The sequence below is a fragment of the Aulostomus chinensis genome, chromosome 18 (genome assembly GCF_037954235.1).
Source record: "Aulostomus chinensis isolate RoL2024-O1b breed Wild chromosome 18, RoL_Achi_v1.0, whole genome shotgun sequence".
NCBI classification, from domain to species: Eukaryota; Metazoa; Chordata; class Actinopteri; order Syngnathiformes; family Aulostomidae; genus Aulostomus; species Aulostomus chinensis.
In genome coordinates, this window is record NC_141337.1 from 14,619,505 (window position 1) to 14,640,302 (window position 20,798).

Genomic DNA, 20,798 nt, shown 5'->3' on the forward strand with positions numbered 1-20,798 from the left:
GGTAACTTACCCGCTTACATCGTGTACTCCATATCATCTTGGCTTCGGCGGAATACTGGTCAATCGCTTGGTTAAGTCTTTTATACTTTTCTCGCGTGTTCTGTTTCGCCACTTGAAGCTTTGCCTGTCTGTCCTCCCTTACTCTCAGTTTAAGCAAAAACCACTGACTGAGCAACAGGCTTAATGCTGCCTCCATGTCGTCCATTGTAGCTGTTGTGTCGCACACAAACTGGGGAACTCTCGGCCGGTGAGTCCACCCACGCTGACGTGGTACCCAGTGCTAGTGGAAGCACACCCGTACCAAGCCGTCCCCACCCGACCTGAGCCAAAGTGAGCCAGAGGAAACACGCTCGTTGAGTATTTATATCACTGTATATAGGAAAGCTAAACTTATGTATGGCTAAAATGAAGACTTTTTAATGTTTTTTTAGAGCGCCAGTGAACGTCAACTCTCCTCAGAGTCGGGATATCCGGCCATGATTAAGTCCTGGGAGCAGCACAGTGACAAGGACTTGGGAGTGTCCAACACTTCTGTGAGGGAGGACAGGGAGATTCAAAAGCTTACTTGGCAGATGGGTGCAGCATCAGCAGTAATTTGGGTCTGTGTTAGTGAAGAAAGGCCCAGAGCTCTAAATTTACAGCTCTATTTACAGCTCAACTCTCATTTACGACCACTATCTTTGGATATAGCCTCTGTAAGATGCGGACAATATGATTCTAATCTGCAGGGGTGTCTCGGTGTATCCTTTGAAAGAGAGAGAGGAGCTCAGACATCTGTAGGCACACCAACAGCTACAATGAATTTGAGGTACAAAGTGGGACTGTGTAACTGCATTTTTACCTGTTATGGGTCCCTAAAAAAATTTCTGATATTAATGGTATATTTAAAAAGAAGGAAAAAAAGCAGAATTGTGCTTTTGTCAGCAGCAGCAGCAGCAGCAGCGTGACCGGCTAACGTATAATGACCATTTTTTCCAGTTTCCGCACAATCAAAGAGGCAGCAGCTGTGATCGTTGTTACACACGGACAAGAACAACCTCCATCATGCTGGCAACAGTTTTTAAATTTGCTTGCTGACTGATTTTGGGGCTCTTATGGATTCCAGGACCACTGGAAGCAAGCAACAAAATAAAGAGGACAATACAACATTAAGATTAAAAAAAAAACAAAAACAAACGTTTGACTTGCTCTGGAAATACTAAGTCAATACACATGAAACCATAATTGTCCCTGGTTTCTATTTCATAAGGATAATCATTCATGATTTTTGACCACCAGCGCGGAAACGTTCATTTCAGATACCTGGTCACCAATAAACATCTTTGACAAGAGGTCAGAACTTTTCTTTTTTCGTTATCTGTTGATGAGTTTAGTTAGAAAATTTTTTTTTTTTTTCATATATAGCACATTGACCTGCTCTATAATAGAGGATCCTTAATATATGGATGTGGAATGTGATGGGTTTCAATTGGTTTCTTCTACCACATAAACAGGAATATATGAGGAAAACAATATTACTCGTTCCATTGGTTTGATATCAGATTAGACTGATTTTACTTGAAGATCAGCTCAACAAATATTTGACTGTCCTTTGTGTTTCTTAGCTGCAATATGGCACATGATTTTCTTGTGTGTGCGAACACACCTCCCAGCTAACTTTTTACTGAGTAGCAACAGTTTTTTCATAGATTTTCTGTCTTGAGTGCTTTTCTTGCATTTCTTTACTTATTTGATGACATAGAAAACAAACTCTACTGTTAGTGCTTGCTGTACTTCTTCCAGTGAGTTTCATCCACTTGCTAATTAGCACACTGCAGCCATATGTGTGTGTGTGTGTGTGTGCATGTATGCTTATAGAACTTTAGTTTCATTTACTTCTTGTGTTTTCTTCTATTGCTCATTTTTCCCTGCTGTCACTTGCTTCAAATTTGTTGCTGCGGCAACCCAGCGCACCACATGGAGCACCCTCGTATCGTATTATATGAAATTTATACCTCACTAAAGTGAGTCGACAAAGGAGAGCGGGGGAGAGAGAGAGGGAGTGAGAGAGAGGGAGGGGAGAGAGGACAAAGAAGTGTTTGCCCTTCGTGCAAAACTGTTCAAGTGAGATATGAAGACTCACATCCATCTTACTGGGGCAGTCCGGATAACGGTGATCTTTAGGAATCTCACACTGTCCTAATGTCCCATCCCTTCCTGGAGAGACAAAAAAATACAGAATATTTATCAAGTACCACACACACACACACACACAAATACAAAATACATATGACTAAATGTCACCTTAGCAGAATCTCCATCAACGTATGTTTTATTCGTCTCAATGAGTCCTAACATACCGAGATTCTCCCAGAATGAATGCCGATCAATTAGCTCAGTGGCTCCTGCAAGTACAGCCTCCGCTACTTAACGACCAATCCGCAGCCCATCTTTCCTGCCTCCCTCACTTTACTGACCCGCTCTCTTCCCTTTTTTTTTCTTCCTGCCTCTCTCCTCTCCCTTCCTTTCTTCTGATACAATCCCTGCGCTACCGAGCCTAATTAGAAGAGCACTCGCCGCCCCTCCACCAGCATCCTGCCAAGCATCGAAGAGCACAATCACAGACAAATAATTGCCAGCCATTCTGTCTGATTAGCATGATAACAGCAGACCTCTCACCGTGAAAAGTGCAACCGGCTGCTACTTTTTGCTACGCCGGGTTCATATCAACCGCAATTAAATGATATCAAAAGTTATGACGGAAGAAAAAAGTTCGGACACATTAATGAGAAGGCATGTTGAGCTGCTTTCTGTCACGAAGACAAGTGTGGAGTGGCAAAAGAGCCAATCGCTTTCACTTATGTGGCAAATAAAGAAGTTATGATTCGTTTCATAAACTGAGTTCATGATTGGGCATCAACAACGTGGTGCTGTGGGGATCCTCCTCCATGAATATAGAGGCTTGTTATTGGAGCGGGAAATGTATGTGAATCATATGTCTTGTTCTGTAAGATCAACCAGCAAATGCAAGTTTGACACAAATTGTGAATTCAAGTCTTAGACTGGATCCAGGCTTTACAGTCGGGCTTATGTGTGCAGAGTGGAAAGTGTTTTCAGATTGCTCGGATTTGAAATGGACAGGTGGGTTTCATCTGAAGGGCCACAGCTATATTTAGTATTCTCACCGTGTGTGAGTGGGCAGGATTTGTGTGTGTGTGTGTGTGTGTGTGTATTAAGTTCTACCTCTTTTGCTTGCAATACTGCGCTGTAGAATCTGCTCCACCCGCACCGCCATGTCAGACATGTTCTGGGCTATGGCCTGGATCCGTTCCAGCAGGCCTACAGGCTGGATCCTGATACACACACATACACACACACAACCACACACACACACATGGGCACACAAACAAGCAAGAAGGATGAGAATAGCTAAAAATATATCCAGCCACATCTTCTAATGACCTGGATTCTTTTCAAACTGCAATCAGTCGCGTTCAAAAGAAAGAGGACACTATACTTCTTTTATAGCTTCCCTTTCTACTCAGCAGTTCCTGTTTTTCCGGCCTTCACAATAAGCACCAAGTAGTGGAAGAAATGCTAATTGTCAAGAACTTAAGGCGTGAAATCGAAAAAGCTTTTAAACACTGACAGATAATTTATCTGAGATAAGAGGACAGGCAAGCGAGTCCTCTGGGAGATGAAAACAGAGACAATTAAGTTAAATGTGTTTCACTGCACGTGACCTCTAGTGGCCTAAAAGCTGTTAGCAAAACAATCAGGAAGCAATATTTATAATGGGGAAGAAGACGTGGCAGATTATTTTATCTGAAACTTTTCAGAGGATCCATGGTGCAAACACTTAACGGGGAAGAGGCGTTGAACAAAAGAGGACAAAAGATTTCTGAGCAAAAGAGAGGAAAATACAATAGATATCCACCAGTGAATTTTTTTGCGGCTCCTTATGATCCTCGTAGAGACACAAATAGAGATGAGTTTAGTCAGCAATGTTACTTAATCACACATATCGCTACAATTCCCCAAGACAATCGCATTAAAATGATTTTTTTTGGTCTCCAAAGCACTGCATTTAAAATCATATAAACAGAGGATATCAGGAAGCAGGAATTAACAACCCTTTTTGCACAAAAAAATAATTTGTGCAGCTGGGAGTATGTGTTGAAAAAACCTAACAAGAAGCATCAAAGAAATGTTTTTTCCCCGGATAAAAGAAAAACTTGGCAGTGGATTGAAGGATTCCAGAAAAGACATAAAGTGACAAACACTGATCGCAGTTAATGGTGCTTGTTGGAGAGCGCTACGCAAAGAGGAGGGACGTGAAAACACGGATGACTGGTCTCGGAAAGGAGAGTATTTATAAATGACGTGGAAGCAGCTTATGTAGCGAATTCATTTACTCTCCCCTATATTGTATCATAGATTAACGTTTTGTAAGTAAGGGAATTATGTGTTTTTGAAGTACTTCCGAGCGCAAGCTAGAGGACGGTAACATTAGCAAGCTGGTTCGCAACTAGCGAGCTAGATGACGAGCTAGTTTGCAAGCTAGTTCACAAGTTAGCGAGACAGAGGATTTACAAAATGAATTCTTTGCCAGGAAGCTGTAACAAAAACTTCCACACAAATTTGCACATGTTGAAAAATCCAGTTCACGCAGCCTGCAGGTCACACCAGGTGTCTCCCCTCCGGGTATATACAGTATTTACAACTTCCATACATGTTGTTTTTATCCCTCAGTTCCAGAAAAAGGAAACAAATGTTACAAACTATAGCTTTAACATTCGTATAATTTTAGTGAAACTCATTTGACATCTTTTCATTGTGATAATCTATTTTCTAATTTTATGCAGACCAAACTTCTGTACATCAAATGTGCTGCCTGCAAGTAACTTGTGTAACCGCCGTGTCATCGGTCGATTTTACATGACAACAACACTAACATTAATTATTTAAATGAGTTCCCCTGTTATGTAGCAGTATTTCTGGAATTTATATTTCTCATTATGGAACTCTCCAACTGTGTAAACCTGGCAAACTCACTGAAATCAAATGGAATAGCTGTTCTGCACTCTGTTTGTATGTGTGCCAAGGGAGAGCTTATATGCATAACTTAACACAATCCAAACCCCAATTTCATTTCTCCATGTGGTGCCCACGAGGACCGTGGCAGCCAAACCTCCTCTACAATCCTTTAGACCAGCAGGTCAACACAAATTAATTGGCAATTACACAGACACACTGGTGTAGCGGAGCGCGCGTGCATGCATGCACACACGCACGCACGCACACACACACACACACACACACACAGCAATGATTACAGTGCAGAGGTACAAAAGCTTTCATTCGTACATACAAATGTGCACTCTGACTCAGAGGCTCGTCGCATAGTGACATTCCAGGGACTCCGACTCAGGAGAGCTAACCGGCGACTTAATAGCTCCAGGATTCTGCAATATTCCAACCTGAATACATTTCCATTATTCATATGGCCAACATGACTCTGACCCCTGAGTTTATTAATCATTTGTGTGTGAAAAACGGAAATTATTACAAACATTTTCATCAACAAGCAGTTGGTTTTCTAATTGTTTGGCCTGTGTCACTGTAGCATTTGCAACTTAGTCCCTGGGAGACCTATTAAATTATTATTTGAACTGTGGAACACATAAAGGGCATTTTGAATAGAGAATTAAATGATGTCTAAGATTCCCTGAATGCACAGATAATTACAAGGGATGGGGTCATGATTTTTGAACACTCAAACTTTCTGAGTGACCGTTCATGACATGTATTTATGTTTTTAATTTGCAAGCCACATCCCAGATGAAACATTCGTGGCCCATTAAGGACCAGATGAGGGTAGTAAGAGAAATTGCTATGAGCAATGCTTGTGTGAAGGCGTTGAAGGGAAAACATGAGTTATTGGGAGTAGCAAGATGGCTGCACCCGGGAGGACACACTGTTGGTGTCACCCAAGTCATGGTATCTCTTAGGTGCTGTGTCGTAGTCAACTGGAGTTTTCCATTTCTTGGAGTTTTGAAGTTTCGCTTCTCATCTAAGAGGCATCTTCGGTTCTGAGTCACTGGTGGGGAGTTGCAGGCTTTTATAAGTCTGCGTGGATGTGATCTTCTGAAAGACTCGATTGTCGCATGTGAGCTTTGGGTTTCGAAGTGAGGTCGTGCGAGAGTCTTTGGCCCGGCTGGTATTCACGTGGGTCGTTACGAAGAAGAGGAGGAGACAAAAAGGAACAGCATTGCCAGTCCTTTCATGTTAGGAGTGTCAGAGAGACTCAGGAAGCTCTTGATCCCAGGTCACTTCAAACCGAGTCCACTGCAGGACTGTCCAGGATTGCACTGGTCTTTACATCGGGGAACAAAATAAACCAGTGCACAAACTGGTGGCGAAGCACAGGAAGCTGTCCACTTACACCCGAGGGAGGAGGGACAGTCCTCTGATGACAGCAACGTATACGTCTTGGCCAGAGAAGACAAAGGTATGAAAGAGAAGTTGAGGAAGCCATGGAGCAACCATTCCTGAACAGAGGAGGTGGCCTTCGTCATGATCCATCCCCACCTATTATACAATCCTGAGCACCCTCCCCAGGAAACTCAACACCCATTCACACTTGTCCCTAACGACCCTGAGAGATACCAGTTAGTGGAACGTTGGATCAGTCCCCTCTTGATGTCTTTGGACTGTGGGAGGAAGCCGGAATACTCAGAGAGAACTCACGCAGGCACAGGGAGAACATGGAGACTCCACACCTTCCTTTAACCTTCTTGCTGTGAGGTGACGGTGCGAACCTCTGCACCACCCGTGACAGAGTTCATCTCACAGAAAACTAAACCAGTTGGGACAAGGCAGAGTCAAAGGAAAAGCTTGGATCCAGATGTTCCACCCTGCACAGTCAACACAAACCTTTGTTTAATACATTTCGCGCATCATCAAGCTTCAACTCTCGTTCACCACACACAGCACATGGTGTCGATGGTGCTCCCTGTCGCACGCTCCTTTACTTAAGTCATGTATACGGAGACACATCTGGATACTAGAGCAGACCATAACTCATTCCAGTATCATTTGTCTTTACCTGCACTGTGTGGCAAGACCTTTTAAGAATACAGTAGGCATTTTCCCAGGTCAGACCAGGTGACCTCACCCCTTCTGTCACTGCAGTATTATTACTGTGTTTTGATGTATCACAGTAGGTGATAACATTACTGCGTGCATGAGTGCAGCACCACTGAAGTGGTTCTAAAAGAGAAATTTCCAATACAAACAGAAGGAAGCTTGCACCGCCGCTCCAATCCTGTGCAGGTGTGGGTATAAGGAAAGGTCTGTTGCTGTGGCAACCGCAGAGTGCACATCTGGGCTGGCAGCCTTAACACCAGCAAGACTGTGTTTTTTTGTTGTCTTAATTCCTCCACGCCAACAAGAGTCATAGAGTCATTATGTTTTTCGTCGGCCATCGGCTTGTGCGTGCTGTTGTTCTCGCTTCAAACGTGAAAAAACAACAACTCAGGAATAAATTTGGGGAGATTCTTGACACTAATTAAGATTAAGATTCACGTGATGAGAACCGTGCTTGCTGTACCTGTCCAGGACAGAGGTGAGCTCATCCAGCCGGTGGGTGTCAGTGGTGTTACCCAGTTTAGACAGAACGTCCATCCTCTTCATGATGACCTCCAACATGTCACTGATTTTCCTGAGCACGCCACGAGATTCTTGGCCGCCAAGTACTAACAACCAAAAAAAGAGAGAGAGAGAGAGAGAGACAGTATAGTGGTCGTACTGAATTAAAGAGGCGCCATTAAAAGAGGAATCACCCGTTAAACTCGAGGTTTGAACACAAAAATGTTTGGCTGTGAAGAACTGAAGCTCTTTTTAATGAAGTTGACCAACGATGTTAAAAAATGATTAGGTCAATCAAAATTTCTGTCCCATATATTTCATCATATTTCAGCTCACTCCAAATTATACTCACACCCCTCCTGTAAGTCATGAATGTCAAAAGAATGTAAAAGGATGTTGAGCGTGTAAAGTTGCTTTTTTTTTTTCATCACCAAATTTAAATTCACATGTAGAAAACAAGGTTGCTCAACCACAAAACCTCCGGCTTTATTCTCGCTGCAACGTTTGGCAATTTTAAAACAAAGCAACACCGAGGTTAGATTTTAAACATGTGTTTTCATGTTGTATTTAACAGTTTCTTCATGAATATGAACTCAGAAAAGTTTGTTTTCCCTCCGTCCTTTATTACTAAATCAACAGTTCACTGGGAGCCAAGGCTCTATCAAAACACAGGAATCAGCAATTTAGTCTGACAGTATTGGTTTTGCCTTGTTGCTCGGTGCAAATAATTCATGAGCTGACTGGAGGTAAACCAGAATGATGCTGTTGGCGAACACAGTCGATTCACAAGCCTGCAGCTTGACAGTAAGGTCCAAACAGGTCTCAGGCATGTCAGGGTCCTGTTCTGTGTAATCACGCTAAGCTCTACACGCATGTACTAATTATCTACACGGGTATCGCTGCCAAAACACAATGAGCTCGTAGCCTCAGGCGTGTGAGGCTTCAGTCGTTGTTTTTAATAGAGGCAAATTCAAACGAATCGAGATCAAATAAGCTACTCTGGGGTGTAAAAAGAGTAGAGACCAACATCCTGTTGTTCTTTGGGACGGAGAGCGAAAACACAAGCCTCTCCGTGTTCACTCATCAATCGCATTAGGCCTCGGAAATGTGTGCGGACTCACTTCCCCTGTCAGAGTTCATCGATCACTGCCCAGGAGAATGTCACCTTTGTCAGACAGCAATTGCATTACAGCTCCAGTAAACAGAATAAGAATAAAAAATCTCTCACGGTTTTATGGTTTTATGCGTGTGTTTTGTGGCGATAGAAGAGACGAAGGAGACACACTTCAGGCTGCAGCTTTAAGAGGAATCGTATTAAGGGGAGGCTATGACTCCTTCAATCATTTCTAGGATGTCTGCAGTCTTGCTGGCCAAAGGACGCCTCGCTTTCAATAATTCAACAGATTGACAACAAGGTTTCCTTCTATAGAACACATGAAAAGGACTTTAGATTTTGGCAGCAGTTTATCGGGACTATGAGAAGACGGATTAAAATGCAGAAGAATAAAATTTAAATCTCTCAAGTATCCACAACCTGTTGCACGTGTCTCATCCTAATACGTATATTTATATCAGAAAAGAGGAAGTTGTTGTGGTTGTTGTTGTTTTTCGGATGGGGCTTCATGAAGAGGATTCAGTGTATTCACTAAGTTCTGGGGATCCTTCATCAGCTACAGTCGACTTTCTGCAGTGAATCTAAAAGCCTCGGGGCTAAAGTGTGGGAAGGAAAACTCACAGTTCCTCACAGTAATGCTCCTCGCACACATTGTGCTCATAAATCACCATTACTGAGACCAAAACACCCTTCCTACACGGTACATTTTTAGAACAGAGCCTTATATATGTTTGCAATCAACTGTTCATTAGGCTCGCTTCCTACTGTCTCTTGGGAAACATCGTTTTGGTTGTTTGTTTTTTTTTACCCTTTCTTTTTTCTTTCCCTCAGCGGCGCAGCTGAAGTGTAGCAGAGCCTCAGCTGTATCGTTCCTCATCTGCTGGTTAATAAAAGCTGATTTAGCAGCAGCTAATCTCCTTTAACGACTCCATTTCGGAAGTGCCACAACACGATCAATATTCTGAACAAATGCCAGTTCGATCGCCATTTGTACTGTAGGCTGCTGCAGAGAGCCACAGACCTGAAAAAGCTGCGACTATAATAAAATTCTGTAGATTCATGTTCAGTTCTAAATGTGGGACAAACTATTCTGGTTGCAACAAGGTGAAGCAATAAATGCGTGTAACAATATCTTTTATTTACTGCCCACAGATGCAGGCTTTTTTGTGCGTTATCCACCATCCGTCATTTCATATTTGATTTATTTACGTTCTGTAATATTCTTCAGTGTTCATCTTTCAACATCCCCCAGTCGAGACCGCATCTCTTCCCTGGTATGCTTTGATTTCCACACCTGCCCCGCCTGCCTGGAGGTCCTCAGCCTGTTTTTATGTGCCACCACAGCTCATTTGTATGACCGAAAGATTACAACAACAGTTTTGTACATCCCGATGTAGTTTTTGATACCTGAACTTTCAAATCGTCTAACTGTGTACGGTATCCCTGCTGCTCTGGTTAAAGCTACAGGGCTTCAACTTTTCAGATTTACAAACTTCTCTTCAATTCATTCTCTCACACTCCACATATTACAGCCAAACCATGAATGATGGAGTGGCAAACGGAGGCTGAATGTTCCGCATTGTAGCTTTACAGCCTTTGTGAAACCTGAAAAAAATACGCACAGGAAATGAAGCAGAACTGTGTTTAATCATCTACTCTGACAGTTGTCCCAACCACGGTGTCGATACAGAGCACGTCGCTGATCCACCTGGGGGATTTTACCATGTCAATTATTAATAAATTGCTCACACTTTGCTAACTAGCTGCAAATGACTCATATTTAATACAAATTCTTCTCTCGTTGCACAATTTAACCTTTTACAGGAGGGTAGCACAGAAGAACCGACTTCCTGTATGTAACGTTAGCCAGAGCTAACAGTGCTAACCAGGCTATTCAATTTTGAGATATCAGGTCACTTGCAGACTTTGATCCAACCTTTTAAAAAAACCAGAGCAACTCTTGAAAGATAAGTATTTTTTGCTGTTGTTGCAGTTGATCACTTTTTTCCAAAAGTTTTACGGAAAATGTTAAACATACATTCAGGAAGCGCTGGAATCCGGTGCTCCCATTTATAATTCCGTCTGTTGCGGTACACTGTCTCCGTCTCAATGTCCAGTCTGATCCGGTGTGCTCCTGCTCACCCGCTCACACACCTCAGGCTTTGTTTACATGGCAGGCTTGAGTGGCCTGAATCTGAATCTGGATTCAATGCGACTCTTGCGTCTCTCTAGATTGACATTTGTCATAATTGTGTGCAGGCAGACAGCGACGAGGGTATTCAGTGGAGGGAAAGGGAGGTTATAGATTTCCTTAATTTGTTGATTCATGTGTGGTGCAGGTGTGTGTGTGTGTGTGTGTGTGCAGTATAATTACATGGAATTTAGAAAACTGAACGAATAAACTCTTTTTATTTTAGCCAAGCAAGACTTTGATCTTCTTAATTATGGCCCGGTTGTTTAGGTGGTTCACTTTAGTTGAGTGTTCATCAAATGAAATGATCGGTAACATCTCATATGACATTCATGTCCAGTTCAATAAAATGGAAACATTTTACTTTTACTAATGAGTACAGCAACAGAATATTGACTGTGGCAGTGTGTCACGTTTGATTTATATCCAACTATTTCTGTGTCTCCTCTTTTACACCATCAAGAGCCAAATAAATCCTGTCATCAGCGTTATGCATGCTGGCGTTCCCTGGCGAGGGAGCTTGAGGTCAGACCCTTCTGTCTCACCTGTCACCAGGATACATTTATCATTTCCTTCCTTCTTTTCACTCAGCCAAACCTCGGTCTCTGCTTTCACTCCTAATTCAAATATTCATTACACAGAAGGCCAATTGAGATTCTTCTTTTTGGCACCTTATTGGGGAGCTGCCAGATCCAGGAGCTATCAGAGCAGAGAACCTCTGTCACAAATCCGCCGCGTGGCTCCTGCTTCTTATTGTGTCTGACAGCCTGGAAAAAGGAAACTACCTGCAGTATTTTTTAACATGCAAGGTTCAGTTAAAACCTGAATCTGTCTTTTTTTCCCCCCTCTCATCTGCAGATGTAGATGTAGACCGACACATTTAGACCTTATCTTTAATAATTTACCACAGAATTAAACCCTACTGTCAATTGGTGTTTGAAACATGGGTGGTTTCTTTACTCCTAGGAAAACAACTGTATACCAGAAGGACAGGAAATATTAAGGTACACATCAGGTTCAGACTGTGGCATGCGGCTCACTAAAAGCTCCATGCACTGCAACTTCAGATAGACTGTACGAGTCAATTAAAAAAAGAAAATCTTGAATTTCCAGCATTTAAAAAATGACGATTAAATTGCGGCAGATGGCCGCCCACTGACTGTCACTCTGATTCCGGTTCAACTCGAGGTTTCTTCCAACGAAGAGTTTTTCCAAGAGCCGAGCGCTCGCAGGGAAATCGCTGGTGGATCGATATAAAAAGTTCCTTCACATAACTACACTTAGAGGTGCTTTATTCATAAATCTGAATTGACGCAAATATCTAGTTTGTTTTTTTCGTTGCCACATCTCGTGACTCACGACACAAGTTAAGTCTGCTATGTTTCAACTTTGTGATCTCAGGATTTCAGACATTAGAAAAAGGCTGATAGTGTCTGAGTCACTGGCTTACTTTACTCATTTTCCAACAGATAAATAATGAGTCATAAAGTGTGGCGAGAATTTTAAAAAATTCCGGCCTCCAGTTCACTAAAAGTCCCCGCTGCTCTGGCTGCTCATCTGTTATCGGTTGTGTCTGCGTTTAGTCGTCTAATTTGGTCTAATCTTCTCTAAATGAAGCTGTTTGCTTATTTGCTTGTGTTTCATCTACTTGAATTTGGTGGGGGTTGTTTTTGTTTTTAATGTTGTTGTTTGTTGAGCTCGCAGCGCCACTTTGCATAGCCATTACAGCACACATCTCTTATCACTGCTGAGTATCGCTGCAAAACTAGATTTTCCAGGACAGGATTTTAGTCGTTTAAGTCTCTTTCATACACTCAGTGCTCCCATTGTGCCAAACCATGAAAATATGATGAGCATTTGCATAAACTTATTTCCTGTTTTCACACAGAAAAGTTTTTTTTGTTTTTTTTTTGCGTGTGCGAATGAGAAACAACAAGAATAGAAAATGCTCCGAAAAGAAAAGTGTGAGTGAACTTCCTGACCCACTTTGCAGCTCCCAACACAGCTGAATGTGTGATCCGCAACCAGTACAGTACGCTGCCACGCAAGAGTGGAGGACGTCACCTCAGCGATGATTCTACACAATAAACTGCACGTGTGTGTGTGTGTGTGTGTGTGCGCACCCGCTTCATTGCCAGAGTCAAAAGTACCAGTGTTTTTCTAACTAACATACAAAAACATTGCAATTAAACCTGTCGTAGTTCATTTCCTGCTGCTTCCCCTGGGAGACGCTTTAATCAACTGATCTCAGTTTGCACCAACACTTCAATTCACACAATTAAACCAGCAGCAAGCACACGGAGGGCTGCAGATCACAATTCAGGTGAAAGAATTGCCAGTTACCCTCGTCTGAAGGGTCTATGACGTCAAGCAGTGGCGAGCTGGTCCTCGCACCCCTGCTCGTGCCCGAGTGTCTGGCTGCTCCACGGAGTGAGAGGGAGTCGAAACCTTGACTAATTCAGATTCAGATTCAGAAAACTTCATTGATCCCAAAAGGGCAATTCATCTGCACCAGCCAGCTCACAGTCACACAACATCCACATTAAAATGTGTGGCTATGGCACTGAATAGACAATAGACAAATTGAAGTAGGACTTAAGAGCTTTCAATAGAACGCATAACTATCAATACATGAATAACCTATCTAAATACCTTCCGATACCAAAATGATTTACATTCAAAAAACCTGTTACGAATGCACTACCAATAGAAAAAAAGAAAAGGAATAATAAATATAGGGACGTACTATGTACGGGCAAGTTGCATGTCCATAATGACAGACAGATATCACCACAAGAGTTTCAGCACCTGATAGCAGAAGGGATAAAGCTATTTGAATAGCGATTCGTTCTCCCCAGGGGAGCATGATAGCGGCGGCCAGAGGGCATCACCTTGAACTCACTAGATAGAGGGTGGAGAGGATGGCCAGCGATGTTCTTAGCCTTCCTCACCACCTGGTCTTCCCAGAGGGAGCGCAAGTCTCTCTGCTTGGCTCCTATGATTTTAGAGCAAACATTGACAATACAATACAAGCCCATTAAACCAGCAAAAAAAAAAGAAAAAGTAAGAAGGCTTTCAATAAATGAACAGTAAAAATTAGTCAGGATCCCTTCGCTGACATTGAAGGAATTCAGCTTCCTCATCAGGTAGACTCTCTGTTGGCCACGTTTAACAATGGACTCGGTGTTGATGTCAAACTTGAGTTTACAATCAAACACTGTTCCCAAGTATTTGCATGACTCCACAATCTGAACCTCTTCGCCATGTATAATGCTCGGTTTAGGTTCAGTGTTGTGTCTGAAATCAATAGTCAGCCTCTTTGTTTCTCGTACATTTAGGTCCAGATGATAGTCATCGCAGCACTTCACAAACTCTGTGAATGCCGGACCGTGATCGGGCTCAGAGCCTGTAAGTAATCAGAGAACTTAACAAGTAGCCCACCCTCCGGGGAAGCCCTACAGCTGTTTGTGTACAAAATAAATAAAAGGGCCGACAAAACACAACCTTGAGGTGAACCTGTATTTGATACAGTTAACCTGGACATTCTACCATTAACCAGAACCTGTTGGACTCTTTCTGTGTTTTTGAGTTGACTTTACAATCAGCGTGAGAAGCTGATCTGAAAGGTTGAACTGAGAAGCCAATTTTTCTATTAAAATGTGAGGCTGCATCTTATTAAAAGCAGAGGAAAAGTCAGCGAATAGTAGTCTAGCATAAGATCCTGGTTTTTCTAGGTGTCCAGTATGAGGAGTTTTGTATCCTCTACACTTTTATGCGGCTGGTAAGCAAATTGCAGTGCGTCAAGTTCAGCTCCTAAACAAGACACAATGATGTTTTTTAACAACCTTTCGAAAGTTCTCATCACCGATGACGTCAGAGCTGCTGGTCTAAACTCATTTAGTTCTTGTGACTGATTCGATTTAGGGATGGGTATAATCGTTGATGTCTTCCATAGTGTGGGTGTCTGACCCTGATCCGCACACATCTGGAAGAGTCTGGTGAAGACACCACTAAGCTGATCTGCACAATGATGTAAAGTGCGCCCACAAATCGAATCAGTGCATAATGAGTGCATGGTGGAGTAAATATGGCTTCTAGCTCCCACTAGGCGGCACAAGAGAGCACACACTCTATAGTATGTTGCTGTACGTCGCATGACGACAACACAGTGGAATTTTGGATGTAAATCAAACATCTAGCACACTGCACGTAACCACCAGGTGCCGCTTTGATGATGTCGTTTAGTTGGGTTTGGCAGGATCCCCATCCGCCATTTCCCTGGGTACGGCTACTCTTCCTGGGGTAAACCAAAATACAGAAAATATCTCATGACAAAGATCAACGAAACAATAATAATGGTAACAACAAAATAAGTGCTGAAAGTTATAATAGCAATGGGACATCTTAAACAAAAGAAAAATTAAAAAATACCCCTCAAACTGAGAGGGAGTGTGGATGATCTTTGTGACTGTCACCTGTGTTCAGCCTGTCGATGGTTTCAAGTCCACATGAAACAAGTGATGCTTCGAGAAGATCTGACAACTTGGAGTCCAGTTACAAGAGTTTCCCATCACGATCGTCTGACCAAGTATGAGCCAGGAGAAGTGCGGCAAAGTTAAAGACAGAAAAACTGCCACATTTCCAGTGCCATCAGGGATAACTCTGACTACTCGAACCCACAATTTATCCAGTTCCCCCTTGATCCGTGGCACAACCCTCCACCATGTCTATGAAAATCCGTCAGATTTTTTTTTTTTTTTTTTCAAACAGACAAACAAACGCCAGCGTAAACCTCCTTGGCCGAGCTAATAAATGATGCTTTTTATAAAAGACACTGTATCTAAAATCCTTTTGACACAAAATCAGTTTTAGACACTGTTATGATGTCACCACCAAGACAAGCACAGCCCATCATACGTGCCACCGCTAGAAAATCTATGATTCCATGACTCTTTGTGTGTTGGAGTGCTGAGTCATGGTTTGCTCACACCGCCTCTCAGCCGATCAGCGGTACATTAGTTCCTCTTGAAAACCAGTGAAGTTCTATCGGAAGCAAAGGTCTCTTTAATTTATTCATTATATCTGCAGACACCGCAAGAGAGGCTCCTATTTCAAGCACATCCAATTTCTCATTTGATAGACAGAGCAAAGACAGACAGTGCAAATACTCATCCTCATGCAGCATGTAATGGAGATCGCTCAGCCGGGGCAAAAACAAACAAAAACATCCAGTCAGTGTGTGAGAGGAGCGCGGCGAAAACGAGGACGACCGTGACACTCGTCGCTCCCGATCCTCTGTTACTTGACTTGTTGATGGATCAAAAGTGCAAAAAGCCTTTCTTTTTTTTTCTTTTTTTCATCCGCATCCGTTTCTAAACCCATCAGATATGAGAAGCTTCTGTTGGCAAAGGTCGAAGTTTCTGGGTTTCTGGTGGATATCAGGACTAAGACTTCTGATAAGCTACTTCAGACGTGACAATGGAGGCAGACGACGTCCGCGTGAGATTGATTCACAAGCTCCATAAATAGGCCTTTCAGATCCAGAACACAATCCTGTTGTTCAGAAGTCTGAGCCTGAAAATGGGTTCCGCGGTCAGACTAGATCACATCATACAATTTTAGATTTCATCTGCATTAAACTATCCGTGTGTGTTGTTCAAAACTTGGCTCATAAACTTGAATTATTATGATCCAGGTTGATTCTTTTATGAAACAGGAGCCCAGGAGCTTCAATACTAGTCCCTCTCATCCAAATACACATAATATGGAGAAATTACAACATCTGAAACAGGATCTGGATGATTTCTGGAAGATGAAATAATCTTTTAACTGCACACATGAAGTCAAGGAATTGCCACAAACTGACTTCAGGAACTAGTAAACACCAGTTGTACCAGACCTAAACGCTTCAAACATCGATCATATAATTACTCTCTATTCCACTACAATCCTATTAAAAATATCAAATTGTTAACATTGTTGCTTGAAATTATTTTGTACATGTGGAGTAATGAAGCAGCCGCTGAACTACGCTTAAGTCCTTCATTTACATATTTCAGAATTATGAGCTTTTTTTTTTCCAGATATGACCCATAATGCCTTCCTTTAGGGCTACAACATTCTTCGCCTGCAGAAAAACACATTTTTCCATTACTTAGAGGAGACTGAGTGTAAAAAAAAAAAAAAAAAAAAAAGCTGACCTGAGCTTGAAGGTTGGAAAAGAGAAAACCATTGGAACCATTTAGTCGACAAAGATAAAACCTGTAAGCATCCGATGGGGCGTTTTCTCACTTTGAGGCGAAGCTGCATTAAGACCGTTGTGGTGAAAGGACACAGTGTGGAGGTGGTCTTCAAAGAGCTTATTAGAAAGCTACAGTGCACCTCTGGAGCCTTTAAGATATCTAGGATCAAACGCCAACGCCTTTCATGCAAGAGCCCCCCCCCCCCCCCACCACACACACTTTTTACTTCTTCTCCACATCATTAGCTTCCTGTACCTTCAAGGGAAGTGATGAAGGTAAAAGCATGCATTTTACATCTGCTACTGCTGTGCATCCAAACCAGCCGATCTGGCTCGCTGACTTTTCATAGATTCAGCAGGAAATGTAGAGCCTTTTTCTATCAGTCCTGGTGCAACCTTTTCATTTATGTATATACAGTCTATACACACACACACATAAATATATATATAGATACAGTACACACAAGAGAGACTGAACTGGAGAAAGAAATTGGTAGAGGGAGGCAGGGAGAAACAGAAGGTGGAAAGACAGTAATTACATTTAGTATTTCCCTTCACACCTTTGCTCCTCAGTCACTTGTTCCCGTTCACAAGGTGAACATTTAAAAAAAAAAAGGACCTGACCAACCTGACATTTGGTTTACTCTTTCACGTTCAAAATATTCCTCACGTTTTGTTAATATTCTTTGCATGAGCGCATGTGCTTTTCTCTGTGTGAGTGTGTGTGTGTGCATGTGTGTCTGTGTGTTGGTGTGTGAGTGTTATGAGTGCAAAGCATGAGTTCAAGCGCTTTAAGTGCACGGGGAAGCTAACAGACCTCATCCGCAGCAAAGCCAGTTAGTGCTACCAAGGTGCAAATTCATTACACTAACTCCCCACACAGCTCGTCCACATGAGCAACATTGTCTTCAAACACACGCACGCGCGCGCACACACACACACACACACACACACACACTTGCAAGTTGGAAGATGTGTGAGAATTTACATAGCAAATCTCCCTGGTTTGTAAGGGGGCAATATTTAATGAGCTGGAGGCCGGATGCCTTCTCTTGACTGCTGCTTCTGAGTGGTTAATTAATCAGACAGCTATCCTGTCTTCTACACACACACACACACACACACGCACACACACACATCTCTCCTTTCATGCAACTCAACCAAAGCTGCATGTATTGTTTCATAAATGGCCTTGAAAATGTTCCCCATGATGACACCTAATGCACCTCGCTGAGGCATAGCTACGCTTCCCTTGTAGAAAAAGCATTCAAATCTTTCGTTTCAAACTATTTAAAAAGAACACATCTTTATATATCTTTTCAGAGTAAACAAACACAGCTAGAACCCACATGTGTGCGATTGAAGCTGCTTGCATTATTCAGCGGGGTTAAGATGTCTACTGCCGTCTGATTTGAATAGAAATACAGGCACATCAGCTTGACATTAGCAAGTACAAACAACTGGTGTTCTCGGATCAGTTGGGACAGATAGAAGCTCTGGGTTCTCTGGTGCCAGCTGACACAGCGCAGTGTCAACATTGTGCCAGGCGGTGATAAAAGGTTAGACAGTAGTCCAAAAAGCTAACAGTGACTCTCCCAAACGTCTGATGGTTTATATGCAAAAGCACATAGCGGAAACACGGGAAACGTGCCGAGAAAGATAACTCCTGACTCTCAGAGATGGGGTTTCGGAAGGACTTAATCCAGGAAATGCTTTGTTTTTTTTTTATGTGTTCTTTTTTTTTCCTCTAACGGGGTAGGCTCATTGTAAATAGGATGTGTTTTGGAGAAATTTAGACCAAGATTTGTTGATTTGTATTTGTAATTCATTCAAAGTCATCTCAAGATAAAGGAGTATTATCCCTTTACAGAGGATAACAACATGAATAATGATGAGATAATCCTTGTTTCCTATCTCGTGAAAACGAATTAGTCGCGCTACTATATGGCGATAATGAGATGCTTCTCTTGTTATGTTGTAGTTATTATCTATAAGCGTGTAATAACAAGTTCCGCTCGCTCATAGTGAAGAGACATTAACTTGTCATTGCATTATCTCATTATGTCAAGACAGCAAGATAATTGCTGGATAAAAGGCTTTGTTATTGTGTAATAATGTTGTAATAGACCGTTAATAAGCTACATCGCCGTACATATCAATCGCAAGTATGGATTTTCTGAACTTCCGTACAATCTGAATCTATATTTCATCAAAAATACTTACTGGTGCCTGGCAAGAGATTCAAAAAAACAAAACAAAACTAAGAATCTTGTTCATATAACCTTGTTTCCATGAGTTAGTGAACTTAATTATCTCAGAATAACAAGAAAATATACATATATAACTGCATCAAAAATGAACAGCAAGTATAGCCTCTCTTGTCTTGCCAGTTAACCAAAAACGTACCCGACTAAAACGTACCTTATTTCTGAAACTTCACTGCAAGAAAATTAATATTTAATAACTTCTTTTTTGGCTTGATTAAGCCTCCATGAATAATCCCGCAGTCAACATAAGCAACATACGCTACAGAAGGGCATCGAATTATCGAGCTGCGACCCTACACAATGAGCTGACGTGGGTCAACGAGGGTCATGAGCGCTAATGCGGGAAAGCAGATGAAGAAGAGATGGCGGCGTCTCCTCTCCAGGGGACAGAACCCCGCGACGCACTCCTGATGAGCCGAGTGAGCAGGTCTGTCAGAGCACTAGTGGCAATCAAGGAAGCCCCGCCAAGCTCCCAGCATGTCTCCTGCCTGTTCATTATCGGGACTACAGCACAGCCGCTGTAGCCAGAGTCCATAGAGCAGCCCTGGCGTGTAACTGCAGGCTTTACCTTCAGCTCGCATGGTGAAGGGGGAATCTCCGGGCCGCTTGGCTGAGAACTGGCCCCCGAGAGAGGTCATTAGAAAGCACACACTGAAGAAGCCAATCCCCAGCACGAAGATCCTGCAGGACATGGATGGGGACGTGACGAAAGACAAAGAGACAAGGTTAGAACTCAGGAGACAGAGGAGGAGAAGAGGGAGAAGACGGGGGGGACAGATGAGGACAGGAATGTTGAAGGAGGGATATTAGGAGGCAGAGCAGAGTTTGGTTCAAGTCAGCAAAGTTACTCTCGGAGTCGTTTGCGAGGCTTTCTAGAGCGTGGAATACAAATCCTTTTTTCTTTTTCATACTGTAGCAATCAAGCCAGAGCAAAAGAATTGTGTACTTGCTTGACTGTGTCATCTCAAATGAACCATTACATGGATCACGCTGTGCTCAGAGTGCAAACACCCAAAATAAAAGCATTAACTTCCAGGCGAGCGGTTGCATTTTTGGAGAGAGCAGTAAACACACGTAGCAAAGCTTTGAAATTTTATGAACAATTAGATTTAAAAACTTTTTTTTTTTTTTTTTGGTTTTGTTTGTGAACCAGCAACCAGCTGCTGCATGGATGAACTGTCACGCTTCAGCTCTTTGAAACAACAGACTGTGTTCTTGAACACGGGTGACAGAAAGGCCACTCAGCTGGAGCCAGAATGACAGATATGACTTCCAAAATGTTATGGATTAAAAAAAAACCCAAACGGACCTGGATTTAAGTGCGGGTGCAGTGCACAATATCCAGTCTGTAATTAT

At 42.4% G+C, this 20,798-nt stretch overlaps 1 protein-coding gene across 6 annotated transcripts in view; it reads right to left on the reverse strand.

Annotated features, from left to right (window-relative positions):
- mgat5b (alpha-1,6-mannosylglycoprotein 6-beta-N-acetylglucosaminyltransferase B) overlaps positions 1-20,798 on the reverse strand; it is a 53,510-nt gene that overhangs the window by 31,812 nt on the left and 900 nt on the right. For 2 of the 6 annotated variants that reach the window (XM_086185202.1, XM_086185207.1), the window contains exons 2-5: positions 20,011-20,123; positions 7,592-7,736; positions 3,223-3,332; positions 2,123-2,196 (exon numbers count right to left, since the gene is read on the reverse strand). In XM_086185202.1, the coding sequence (XP_086041328.1) occupies positions 2,123-2,196; positions 3,223-3,332; positions 7,592-7,736; positions 20,011-20,123 (442 nt within the window). Of the gene's footprint in view, positions 1-10; positions 855-2,122; positions 2,197-3,222; positions 3,333-7,591; positions 7,737-9,163; positions 9,298-9,364; positions 9,532-10,781; positions 10,908-20,010; positions 20,124-20,798 lie in introns of those variants that run through there. The other 4 variants (XM_086185205.1, XM_086185203.1, XM_086185204.1 and 1 more) reach the window with 4 other exon arrangements.